At 46.2% G+C, this 12,445-nt stretch overlaps 1 protein-coding gene across 2 annotated transcripts in view; it reads left to right on the forward strand.

Annotated features, from left to right (window-relative positions):
- The window catches only part of EVA1A (eva-1 homolog A, regulator of programmed cell death), a 202,705-nt gene extending 191,945 nt beyond the window's left edge, over positions 1 to 10,760 (forward strand). Inside the window, exons 7-8 of one of the 2 annotated variants that reach the window (XM_033053701.1) lie at positions 2,168 to 2,341; positions 9,362 to 10,760. In XM_033053701.1, coding sequence (XP_032909592.1) covers positions 2,168 to 2,341; positions 9,362 to 9,732 — 545 coding nt within the window. In that variant the 3' untranslated portion in view covers positions 9,733 to 10,760. The remainder of the gene's footprint in view (positions 1 to 2,167; positions 2,342 to 9,361) is intronic. The other variant, XM_033053702.1, reaches the window with a different exon arrangement.
- The last annotated feature ends 1,685 nt before the right edge of the window (positions 10,761 to 12,445 follow it).

Genomic DNA, 12,445 nt, shown 5'->3' on the forward strand with positions numbered 1-12,445 from the left:
GGGATTCTTAGGTGTCACATCTCGAGAGGAGTTCTCTCTCGCTCTGTCTCCTGAAGACACTGCTGTTGCACATGGTTTACAAGGGCTGCTCCACATCCAACAGAGGTGGTGTCCCTCTGACACAGGACATTTTCATGAGATGATATCCTAGTGGTGCCCTTCATTTTCCTCAGTTGTGAAGGGATTTTTACATTAACTAGTTCAGAGCCAGCCCTCAGTCAGGGACATCTCAGGCAGGATTCATTACCCCATGTAAATGTGTCATTTGTGATGACCTGGGGCGCTCAGCTGGCTGCTAGAAGGGTGAGCATTTCCCCTGCATCCCTTCTCATGCCTGCCATCTCTGCATGGGTGTCCTCCTGGCCCTGGGGTGTCTTTGTGTATGAGCAAACACATTGAGCTTTAAGTGCCTGCTGTGGGGAGAGCTGGATGACTCTGCTATCCATCAACTTACAGCAGGATTCTCTTGCCTTAGTTTAGATGCTACTTGAGATGCCCTGAAATATCCAAGTTTTAGTTTTTGGAAGTTAAATATTTACCCCACTTCCGTGGATTTCCTTGGAGCAGTGGTAGGGAGAAATTCATACTCTTGCACAGGCAGATTTACCAGACAGGGAGGATAAAGGAGATATTAGAGGGCATGTTGAACTGAATTAAAAAGAAAATATTGAAATGTTGCTATTGATTTCCTGCTGAATGTGCCCTTGGACCTTTTGTGTCCCTTTTGCAAAAGGGATGTGCAGTAACCTCTATTCTCCTAAAGCAAGAGATATTTTGGGATATTTTATACTTTGGGATACAACACCCAAGCACTCGTGTTTAAACACTTTGCTTGAAGTCCAGTCATTAACTCCGTGGTAACCTTGAATGTGTGGCTTTCCCAAGGCCATGCAGCTATTCAGTGGCAGAGGCACAGCTGTGCCCACATTCCTTGGGGCTGATCCCTCGCAGTGACACCTGGATATCCATCCCTGCTGGTTCTCCTCGAGGCAGGGTAGGAGTTGGCATCACTGCACACACATTCCTGCCCTCAGTCCCTCTCCATCCAGTATTACCTGTTCTCTCTGACACCCCTCTCTTTCTGTTACTGCTTCCTCGGGCTGAGCTTCTTCCCACAGTGGGAAGCTGAATGTGATGTCTCACACTGCTGGGTTTGCAGGGAAAGGAGATGATCAGGCAGCCAAGGAACAAAGACCATTTCACATCACAACTCCTGACAGAATGCCTTTGCTTGCACAGCACTGATGGCACCATTGCAGATGGAGCTGGCAGTGTCCTGAATTTAATACCTGCAGAGAAGTGGAAGCCTGGTGCAAGTCTGATTTTACAGAGTGGTGCTTGCTTTTGGCCAGACCTAGACACCCAGAGAAGGGAGCCTGAAAATCTGTAATAGCTACAGCTAAAAACTCACATGGATGGTGGAGCTGGATCCTGTGCACTGACTTTTTCCTGTGTTGAAAACAATTACTGTTTTGTGAGTAGTGGGGGTGTCAGCTGCAGATCAAGGTGTGGGGAGCCCTCAACAGCGAGCTGATAAGGTCTGAAAGGGTCTCTTTGAGCCTCCTGGAATGAACTACCTCCTTAGCTCCAGTCTTCAACAAATAAAACCAAATCATTAACCCATGTTCACTCACCTCTCCAGAGGGGAAATGGTGTCTGTGTGAAACACAATACGAGCAGGCTTCTGAAGGAAGTCATAAACTCAGGTCTGCCCTTCCCCACGAAGGCTGCAGGGAAAGCAAGCACGTCTGTGTGCCAGGTGTGCATGGATCACTACAGCACCACACCAGCAGAGGGTTGTGGGCTCTGCCTGTGTTTTCCTTCTTACAAGCCTAGCTGAACCCACTGTTGATAAAAGCTCCTTTGATTTACATAAGAGAAAAGAAACCTGATTACATATTTGCTGTAGCATAGGTGGGTGTGTCTAAGTGGTGACATGAAAGAGCAGGAGATGGGGGAGAGATGAGGATGCCTGGATGCAGATGGGGTAAGTTCTCAGCTGAAGCTGCTTGAGAAGGTTTAGTTACCCCCCAATAAGGGGTAAATTTGCTCCCTGTCAAGCAGCTCCAGATTTCTGAACACAGCTGCTGACCTGGTGGGGATAAGGCAGGGTCGGGTTGGGTCATGTTCTACATTCCTCATTCCTCATTCCCTTTCTGTGTCAAAGCAGAGAAGAAGAAAGGGAGGTCAGCCACTTTCTACCCTGTGGACAACACCCCTGTCCTGCTCCCTGTGGATGAGACACAACCACCAGCACTCAGCAGCAGCATGGAGCCCGTGGGTGTTGGCACGGAGATGGCCCTGCTCAGCAACATCCTGGCAGCCTATGCCTTCATCACAGGTATGTCACATCTCCTGGGATCCTGCAAGCTTTCTGTAGACCCTCCTTTCACAGTCACCTGGGGCTCAATCTGCCTCTCTGTGTATTCCATTCTTCTCTCAGCGAATTCTCCCTCGAAAGGCCTGACCGGGGCAGCTCTAGCAGGCAGTGTGTGACAGAGCTTGTGGTGCACTGCTTTCCACTGGGTCTGCTCTCATCTGGAGTTAAATACTGTGTAATCTCACATGTGGTATTATTCCTAGTGCTTCATTTGCCTGGAGATCAAAGCCTGGCTCATTACGGAGGCAAGTTTGTTGTCCTGTAATTTGGAAAATAAGCAGCACGCAAATCTTCACACTGCTTAGGAGAACTTGGCTTATCTTCAGTGGAAGTGTGAAGATGAAGTAACTTGAGAGTCTACTTAATTGTATATTTAAATCTAGTTTAGAGTAAAATTGCCTTGGATCACAGTTTATCTTTCACCCACATGTATCTTTCAAGTAATGGGGGAGCAATCTTCTAAAACATTCACTTTAAAAGGTGAGAGAAAAGGGACAGAACCAGGGGGAATGCCTTTAAACTGAAAGACAGTGGGTTTAGATTAGATATCAGGAAAAAATTCTTTACTGTGAGGATGGTGAGACACTGGCACATGTGGCCCAGAGAGGTTGTGGCTGCTCCATTCCTGGAACTGTTCAAGACTATATTAACTAAAACTCCATTATTCGTGAGCTACTTTTTCATGTCTGCCTGCTAATTCAGTCTTGCTAATTCATTAAACAGTAGTGCATTCTAGGTGCCATTCTCTTGGGGAGATGCCATGCTGCTAATCCAAGTGTTTGGATTTGGAGCAGCTAACTTGGGTTTTGCACTTTGGAACCACTGAGCAGATTAGTGACAGTGTTTCTATATATTATTTAGAGAAGGGCTCTTCTAAAAGGACCATGAAGTGTTACACAAATTTTTGCTCTTCTGCACTTCCAGTGCTGGCATCAGGATCCATCTTTTAATGACAGCTCTCAGAGTCAGGCAGATTAAATGGAATTAGTAGTGTTCTTCACAGAAGATAGCTAAGTAAGATAGATTTGTTTTCTTGCATGGGTATTTCCAAGGAAAATTTAGAAAAACAAGCTTTAAAAGAATCTTCTGTCTATCCCACTTCTCCCCCCTTACCTACAGCTACCATTTTTTTACATGAGAATCCTTACCTTCCCATCCCTACTATGAAACAAATGCTGTTAATATTGTGTTCCCATCTGAGCAGTAATGGGCAGAGAAAGTTGTAGGATTAATGCTCCAGGATAGTTGGGACTGTGCTTCAGGGCTGCTGACAGTGCTCCATGGACTTTGCTTCCATTGAGCACAGCAGAGCTCTTTGTGTCTAGGTTGGTTTTAGGGCACAAGGTCTTGATTCATCCCCATCAGAAGGTGTCAGCCTTGGCAGGAGCCTCCAGATTTTACTGCAGCACAAACAGCTTTAACTGCCCTGCTGCTGTGGGATTTGTCTGCCCTGTCTTCTTGTGGTTTCCTTGTGTTGTGCTCACATGCGTTGACTGTCAAATAGGTAAACTCAGACCTCAAAACTTTGGTTTCAAGTGCTGAGTTCAGGACTTGGTTACTTATGTTTTCCAATGTATCATGGAACCATAGAATGTTTTGGGTTGGAAGGGACCTTAAAGATCAGCTGGTTCCCATGTTCCTCAGCAGGGCTGTTAGATGGATTTCAGTCTCAGTGACATATATGTCCAGTTTGTTATTTATTATAAAAATATTTGATGACTGACCCATGGATTGAAACAGCAGATGTCCTAAACCATCTTTATCTGCTGCATGTAATTCAGCCTCTACTCTTAGTGGAAATGATGGATTTGTCATGATTTATTTTGTTATCTGTGAGTATGGAGATGTTTCAGTGAGGACTTCAAAGACAAACTGTGTCACAGGGCACAAATGTAATTTGCATAAAACTAGAGCACTGCCAAGCCATCCCTCTTCATATTGCATATTTTGAACAGCAGAGCAGTTGGATTTTTTTGTGCCTGCTTGAGTTTGGGGCCCTGAAGGCAGCTTGGGCCACAGCTGATGTCCATAGAGGATCCATTATAGTGGCTCAGGAGAGACAGGGTATTGAGCAGAGAGGGAGGGCTGGTTCTGGGTCACACATCTTCCCACTGCTCCTGACCACAGCTCTGGTGCCAAAGAGAAACAGTAGTGCAAGAACTGCTCTGTTCCATGGGACTGAAAACATCCCTCAGGTGCTCTCTGCAGGCTGAAAGTGCTGCATTCAGGGCTTCCCCATGCTAATGAGTTGTCTCAGAATAGGAATTTGGAAAAAAAATGTAAATAGGCAGGGGAAATATAAAAAATTAGTTTTTCTCTTGGAGCAGAGGGTGGTGGACACCCTCAGATCCACTGCAGGGAAATGAAGCTGTGGTTTTTGTTATTTCTTGGGTAAAGTGCAGACTTGAAGGGATGATCCTCTGTACTGCCTTCACTCTCTCCTGGCAGAGGGTTTTTTTTTAGCCTGGGGAGAGCATCCACAAATGGTGGAATTTTTCTGTGTTCAATGGTGTTCACATTTTCTGCACAAAAAGGCAGTTTTGGGTGGGCAGCTGCAGGTGAAGAGTCTGCAGACTCAGTCACTCACACATGCAGAGTCTTGCAGTGCACACAGAAGTGCCAGTATTAGCAAAAGCCTCTGTGCTCATTTCCACCATCTTTTTGACTGATGTTCCCATATAAGAGGTGGGAATCTTCCTGTGGACAACTAGAGTAGAAATAGAAATAATCACAGCACAGCAGGAAGCAAGAGAGTCCTGGTTTGCAGCTATCACAGTTAGATATCAGACCCAGTTAGGTGTCACCCTCATCCCAGATTCCAGAACCTATTCCTTCAGAAACAGGAAAAAAGTGTGAATTTTGTCAATGAGGAATGAAATTAGTAGCTGATTCAAGAGATGTATATTATTTAGAGTTCAGTCTTGCAAAATACTCAGAGACACCCTTTATTTAAAAGCCAATTTTCTTTATAGAATTAAGTTTTTAATTAGAGGCAATCTCTGCCTACAAACCTCAGACCTGTTATTTGTCCTGGACCTGTTCCAAAACTTGCCTGAGTGTTTGGAAAGGCTTCACCAGTCTCAGTGACAGCTGGAACTATCTTTGCAGTCACAGACTATCAGCAAGACCAGAAGCATCCCTGGTGGTTTTATAAATATTAAACATTCAAAATGTATAAGAGCTCTTCCAGCTCTTCCTTTTGGACAGGAGACTTAGCCAGTTTTGTCACTGCATTCAGGATGAAGCACTTGGAGGGAAACCTCCACAAAATCTTGTTTTATTCTTCTTTCATAAGCAAAGCTTTCCTGCCAAGTTATTAACAGGGGGTTTCCAAAATACAGCCCAGGGGAGATCATTCCAAATTTTAGACTGCTTGGCCTGAGCCTTATTAATAAGGGGCTCCTGGAGAGCTTCCTCTGTTCTATCAGGGGATTTGAGCAGCCTGTGGGGCTGACTGTAAATTCCCTAGAAGATATTGCTCCTACTGTTTGTCTGGCCATGCTTAAAGCTGAACTTTGGGGCCCTCTGAAATTTTCCTTCCCACTGAGGTTTCGGAATGCATGAAGCCATTACAGGAAGCCAGCAGTGTTAATGCCTAGATTGTTTTTTATTTATTGAAACAATTTATTATAATAGCAATAACAGCCTTGGCCTGGGGCATTTCCTGGGGAATTAATGGCAGTCTGGGCTGATGCTCCCAGCAGATTGTTAGCCCTCAGGAAACAAGTACCATAATTGCTGCTCGTTTGGTTGGAAAAAGAAAATAAAATGTGTTTCTAATTTTTTTGGCCAGTTTGAGTGCCTAGAAAATGGTGGCTTTTGTGTAGAGGGTTATGTAGAATATATATTTTTTTGTCTGCATGGACTAAGTTCAGGGTTGAATCAGTGGCATTTTTATCAATACTTTCAATCAGAGAGATACAAGAAGGACAGTCCCAACCAAAGGGATTGGCAGAAACTGGGTCCTGCTGGAACCTCTGAGCTGTCATCCACAGCATTGGAAGAAAAAGCTTCAGTGGTCAAAATCTTTTTTTAATGAGTATATACACACATACACACACAAGAATGCTTATCAAGTTGTGCTAACTCCTGCTACTCATGTCCATTTACTTTTAAAGAACTTTTTTCCAAGTATGATGAGTGTTTTGAGGAGCACCACTGCTGGTGTGATGAATCTGGGCCACTTTTGAGCTTTGCTGAAGAAGGTGCCTGGTTTTGGTCTTGACAAGTAGAACATGCAATGGGGTAAGCTCTCAAAATCACTGATCAGCCATCACACCCCCAAATCTAGGCTCTTGCTGACTTGGCAACTTCAAGTGAGAAAAAGCAGAGCCTGTGGTTTTTAGCTTAAGTTGCTCTTTCTGCTGTAAAAAAAAAAGGAGATGCTGCTGTGCAAGTGGACTGTATGTACAATAAATGCCAAGACTGCAGCTGAACACAGGGTTACATCTCTGTGAGGAAGTCCAGACAGTGTCTCAGATGTTGACAGAGTAGCTGTAGGAGCTCATAAATGCCACTGGAGCCCAAAAATTCAATTACAGCCCTTGCACTGCGTGAAGGGCTGTAGCGACAAGCACGAGCAGGGGAAGAAAAATGATTGTTTAAGTAGCAATGGAGGTAAAATTGCTCATGAACTGGATACAGTAGCATGGAAAAAGGAGCATGGAGGAAAAAAGGAAAAGCAGGACATAGGCAAAATCAGGGGGAGAGAATCCACATGTGTCTGTGTCTCAGGCTCCAATCCATGGTTTTTTTATGAGCTGCTCTGAAGGAGCGAGCAGTGGAACTAATGCAGCCAAATGAAGCCCATGTGTGTGCAGAATGTGGTGCTCAGGGCAGTGTGCATGGCATCCTGTCAGCCAGGCAGAGCCAAGGCAGCCTGCACCCAGTGTTTCCAGGACAAACACCCCAGTTCTGCTCAGCTGTCACCCCCCATCATCCAGGTGTCCCCAGAGCCCTTGCTGGGGCTACCTGCAAAAGGAGCTGGGTGATTTCTGACCTCAGTTAAATTGCACATGCAGGTAAAAGTGTGATCAGGTAGGGACTCTGCTTTTCCTGGTTTTTTTCTTTTTCTTCACTGTTCACGTAGGACTGGATGGGCAGCATCAGCTTTTGCTTTTTCCTCCTACTGCACAAAGGAGGCTGCAGTTTTAATTTGAGTCCTGACCCTTGAATTCAGAGTAGCCATTGCCTTCAGTGGAGGCAGAATTTCACTCAGCCAGGCTGCTGCAGGGGCCATTGGCACATTCTCCTTTCCTGCTCTGGTATCTTCTCTTTTACCTTTGGAATTGTGCTGTCTCACTTTTGTCAAAATATCTTAGTTTAAAGCCTGTGGCTTTGGTCTCACTTGACCTTCCAGCTGCTGCTGCATTTCATAGAGATGTTTGGTTGGAAGATACCTTACAGACCATCTGAAGACCTGAAGACCATAAATTCTAACCCCCCTGTCACGGCCCCACTGGCACATTCAGTTTAGTGTTCTGCTTGTTCTTTGCATTACAGCTGAGTTTGCAGGAGGCTGAGTCACCTCTTTCTTTTTTTGGGCTATCTGCTGCATTTTCCTCATCTTTCTTTGTCCTATCTTTAGCCTGATTTCCCCCCATGTCATCCACACCAACCACTCTTGGATCAGCCTAATGATTTATTAGCCAATTTTCAGACTATCTTGACATCTTCTTCCACCTTGGCTCATCAGTCACCTTTGAGATTCATTTGGGAAAGAAGTGACGAGCACAATTTCACCCCTGTAACTGTTCCATGACCACCTCCAGGCACTGAACTATGTGCTGCCTAGAACAGCACAAGGCAGTGTTTGGGCTCTGACCACAGACTCAGAGAATAATTTAGGCTGGAAGAGACCTCTTCAGGTCACCAGGTCCAATCCCCTACTCAGAACGTGGCTAACTTTAAATTTAGAGCCAGCTTTGAAATTAGAGCAGGGTCTTGCCCTGTTGGGTCTTGAACATCTCCAAATAGTTTCCAGTTCACCTTTTATAAATTTTGCTTTAGGGGGTTGGCTGTAAAGGGCACTTCTAAAAGCACTGTGCAGGGAAGTGAAGCCTTTTAGCTACAGAGATCTTTTGGGGCCAAATGTCAGGGTCTCAGCTGGTGGAAGCTGTTATGGATCCATCACTGGGTTCAAGGGAATAAAACTCATCTGAGGAACTGACTCCATCCTTGAGCTCAAGACACCCAGCAGACACTGCAGACTAGAGCTGGCCTTGACACTTCTGCTCAGTTCACCTTTACCCATTTAGTGTACCAATAAACCAGGATGATTCAGCCCAGGGGAATGGCAGTAACAACATTTATCATAATTATACTTCTAAGTAGTCCTGTGAACCAAAAAAAAAAAAAAAAAAAAAAGAAAAAAAAAAAAAAGAAAAAAAGGGAGGTCGTAAATAAACAAGATGACCTAGTTTGAAAGGCATTGTGGATCCTTTGGAGTCTTGTTATATCACCTCAGAAATGTGGCTGTGCAGGACTCATCCTGTTGGTGCACTGACTGCAGCTCTGCCTGTGGAGCACAGGTAGATATTTTGGTGGTCCGGGCAGGGAGCCAGCACTCTTGCCTTAGATAAGCAAATGAAGTCTATGAATAAATAATGTGCATTTTTGCCATGCTGCCAAGCCTCCCATTTCAGCTGGGCCACAGCACAGGGCATATAAAGTTTTGTAATCATCTTTATGCCTGGTTTGAAGGCAGTGACAGCACGATGCCCTTACCTGCGGCTGGCTGTGTCAGCCCCGTGGGAATCGATTGAATCCTGCGGGCTGCTCCCTTCCCTTCCACAGCTCCAAAACACAACTGCAGCAAACCCAGGCTTAAATCCCTGATCGCCCTGGCGGGGGGAGCCAGAGGAGGGATGGGAGTGAAGCAGCCGCTGGAAACTCGGTCCCCGCAGAACCTGTCGGGGTGTGCCCACCGAGGTGCTCTGTTCCTTGAGGGGTTCCTTTCCATCCTTTCCTTTGTCCTTGCAGAAAACCCCGAGCGGGCCGCGCTGTATTTCGTGTCCGGGGTGTGCATCGGGCTGGTGCTGACGCTGCTGGCGCTGGTGCTGCGGGTGTCGTGCCGGACGGACTGCAAGCGCTCCTCCTCCAAAAAACCTCCCCGCGAGCGGGACAGCGACAGCGACAGCAGCGACAGCGACGACGACTCGGACACCACGTCGGACCTGTCGGCCCGCAGGCACCGCAGGTTCGAGAGGACTTTGAACATGAACGTGTTCACGTCGGCCGAGGAGCTGGAGCGGGCGCAGCGGCTGGAGGAGCGGGAGCGCATCATCCGCGAGATCTGGATGAACGGGCAGCCCGACATCCCGGGCACCCGCAGCCTCAACCGCTACTACTGAGCCTGCAGCTGCTGCCCCGCTCCCGGGAGCCGCAGGGATGGGCACAGCCCCGCAGGGATGGGCACAGCCCCGCAGGGATGGGATCTCCCCTTCCCCAGGGCTGTGCGCACGGACAGCCAGGAGCACATCCCCGTGTCGTGTCGCTCCCCCTGACATGCTGGCATCGCCCCTCTGCCCGGACACTGCTGGTTTGCAGCTTCGTTTCTGAGGAGCAGGCAGGGAGGAGACAATTCTGCCATGTGGGATCTGGCATCGGGCACACCGTGGCACACTCGGCCTTGCCTGGGCAGGGATTGCTCTCCGTTTAGGATTTTTTGGTTTCCCTTCCCTGAGGACTGTGAACAAAATGAGGACTCTGGAAAGAAGATTCGGGGAGGGAGGGGGAATTGTCCTGACCGATTGTCTTGTGACTTCAGAAGCCATGAGATTAACCTAATTAAAACCCAACAGCAAATAGGACTTGTTAAGAACTGGGGGATGGGGGGGAGGGAGATCCTTCCATCGTGAAATCATCTCGGTGCTTGGATGTTTGCCATAGTGTATTCAGTTATTTATGGCTGTCTTTTCATCTTCCTTTTCAATGGGAACATTTAGGTTTTTTTTACTGACACCTCAGGGATAAAATCCTATTATTTTTTTGAGTCTGCCCTCTCTGCTGGCCCCTGTCAAACACAACCCAACCCATCTCCAACAGTGACATTCTGGTAATATAAGAGATGTGTCAGTGACTAGTGAGAAGTTAACAACCTCAAAGAGGTTGAAAAAGGTTTTCTTTTTGTTTTGTTTTAAATATATATATATATATATTTGAAGATGCTGCACAGGAATGTGCCTTATTCTTTTTTTTGTTGTTGTTGTTGTTAATCTACAGTTTTCCTATGGATAGCAATGCACAATGTTTTATATATTTTATTAAAAAAATAAAATTAAAAAAAGTCTGTGTTTACCAGAGAAAAACCAACACAGAAGAAGCCATGTCTGACAACAAAATGGGTAATAAATGCTAAATAAACTCTGGTTTGCTTCAATGCAGTTGAATTTTCATCCTCACTTTTGGCATAGGTGTTGCTTGAGGGAGATCTTTGGAAGAGTAACACACCTCTGGAAGCAATCAAGGCTGATGTCTTCTGCAAGCAGGGAACTGACAGCACCTTTGTTTTTTGGCTGCAGCCCATCTATCAACTTCTGTGGAGCACATGGGCAGGAGAGCTGAGCAACAGGTTGGTTACTCAAGGGACCACCTCAAAGTGATTTCATGAGGTTTTGGGTCTGTCCCCCATGCTTACATCATACCTAGGCCAGAACCAAATGTTAAATTAACTAAAAAAATATATATATGGAAGAAAAGGTGCAATGTCTTAGTGCTTCTTCAGTTGTCCCCCAGAGTTTCCAATGGGATATCACCTCCCCAAGCAGCAGTTCACATCACCTCTGGTGAAGAGCTCGGTGTTTCTCTCATCTGCACAGCAATGCTGTAGCCTGCACGGCCTTGGGCTCTGCTCCTCTGTCATTTAGGCATGGAAATATTATTTCCAGAATCTTAAGGGTTTGCAAGGAAAATAAAGATCAAAAGGTCTGACTATCCCGAGCTTTTCCCCAAGCTTTAAGGAGAGAAGGACTTGGGCGGACCTGCCCACAGCATGACTGAGGATGTTACAGGGGATTGTGTTCTGTGCCAAACAGCTGCATGGTGGGACAGACCCCTGGTACTTGGGGTTTTCTTGGGATCACTGGGCTTTTCCCTGGATGAGGACAGCTGTGTTGGAAGTGCCCACAAACATTTCCTGTGGCTCTTGCAGGGTGGGAGCAGAGCTGAGCAGCTGCAGCTGGTGGTGTCTGAGGCCAGCCTGGCTGGTGAGAGGTGGCCCCACCTGGGAAGGCAGTCTGAGCACCGTGCAGTGGGGCTGGGTCTGGTCCTGAGAAGATTGGAATGGAAACACTCAGCATTGAACTGGAATGTGATTTCTGCCTCTAATATGTAGAAATAAAGCAGGAGGCAGGTCCCAAGCCCTGATGCATTGCCAGGTGCTTTAGCTGGAATGCTGAGCACACTCTGCTGAGGGTGTTGAGGAGCAGACAGGGTGAGGTCAGCAGGGTCAGTTCTGCTGGCCATGTGTTTTCCCCTACAGTGATGCAGTCCCTCAACCCTGTGATTAGAGGACAGCATGTTTTCAGATTGAGAATGCTGTGTCCTGGGAGATAGCTTCCAAAAATGATTAAAAAATGTTATAAATGAATGGATTTATGTGTATGATTTTCCCAAATGACTTTTTTTTTGACCAGAGGAATGAACAACTGTGGTAAGTCTAGGTGTACCTGATATGTAACTGTGGGATAAAAATATCTGCTTCAAATGTAAATCACGGCCAAACTCAAGTTACAAATGGATGAACAGTCCTCCCTCAGCATTGCTAGTGCTGCTGTAAACCTTCCAGATGAAATTTGAAATAAAAAAGGAGCAGGGTTGAACAGACAAGCCCATCACAGCCTTGCCCCAGGTAAGAAGATGTGACACAAACAGTTTCCCCATCTTCACACCACGAGCAATACCTTCACTTCCTTTCTAGTTCCTGTTTTGTCTCGGGGACTTGCATTTCTAAGAAAACTTAGACTAAAGAAAAATTGCAGTCCTTTGAGCTATGGAAAAGACTTTAAGTCATTTGGTAACTATTTCTCGATTTGTCTCAAAAGTGCTCAATAATTTTTCTGAGGG

Source organism: Catharus ustulatus, chromosome 3 (assembly GCF_009819885.2).
Source record: "Catharus ustulatus isolate bCatUst1 chromosome 3, bCatUst1.pri.v2, whole genome shotgun sequence".
Lineage (NCBI taxonomy): Eukaryota > Metazoa > Chordata > Aves > Passeriformes > Turdidae > Catharus > Catharus ustulatus.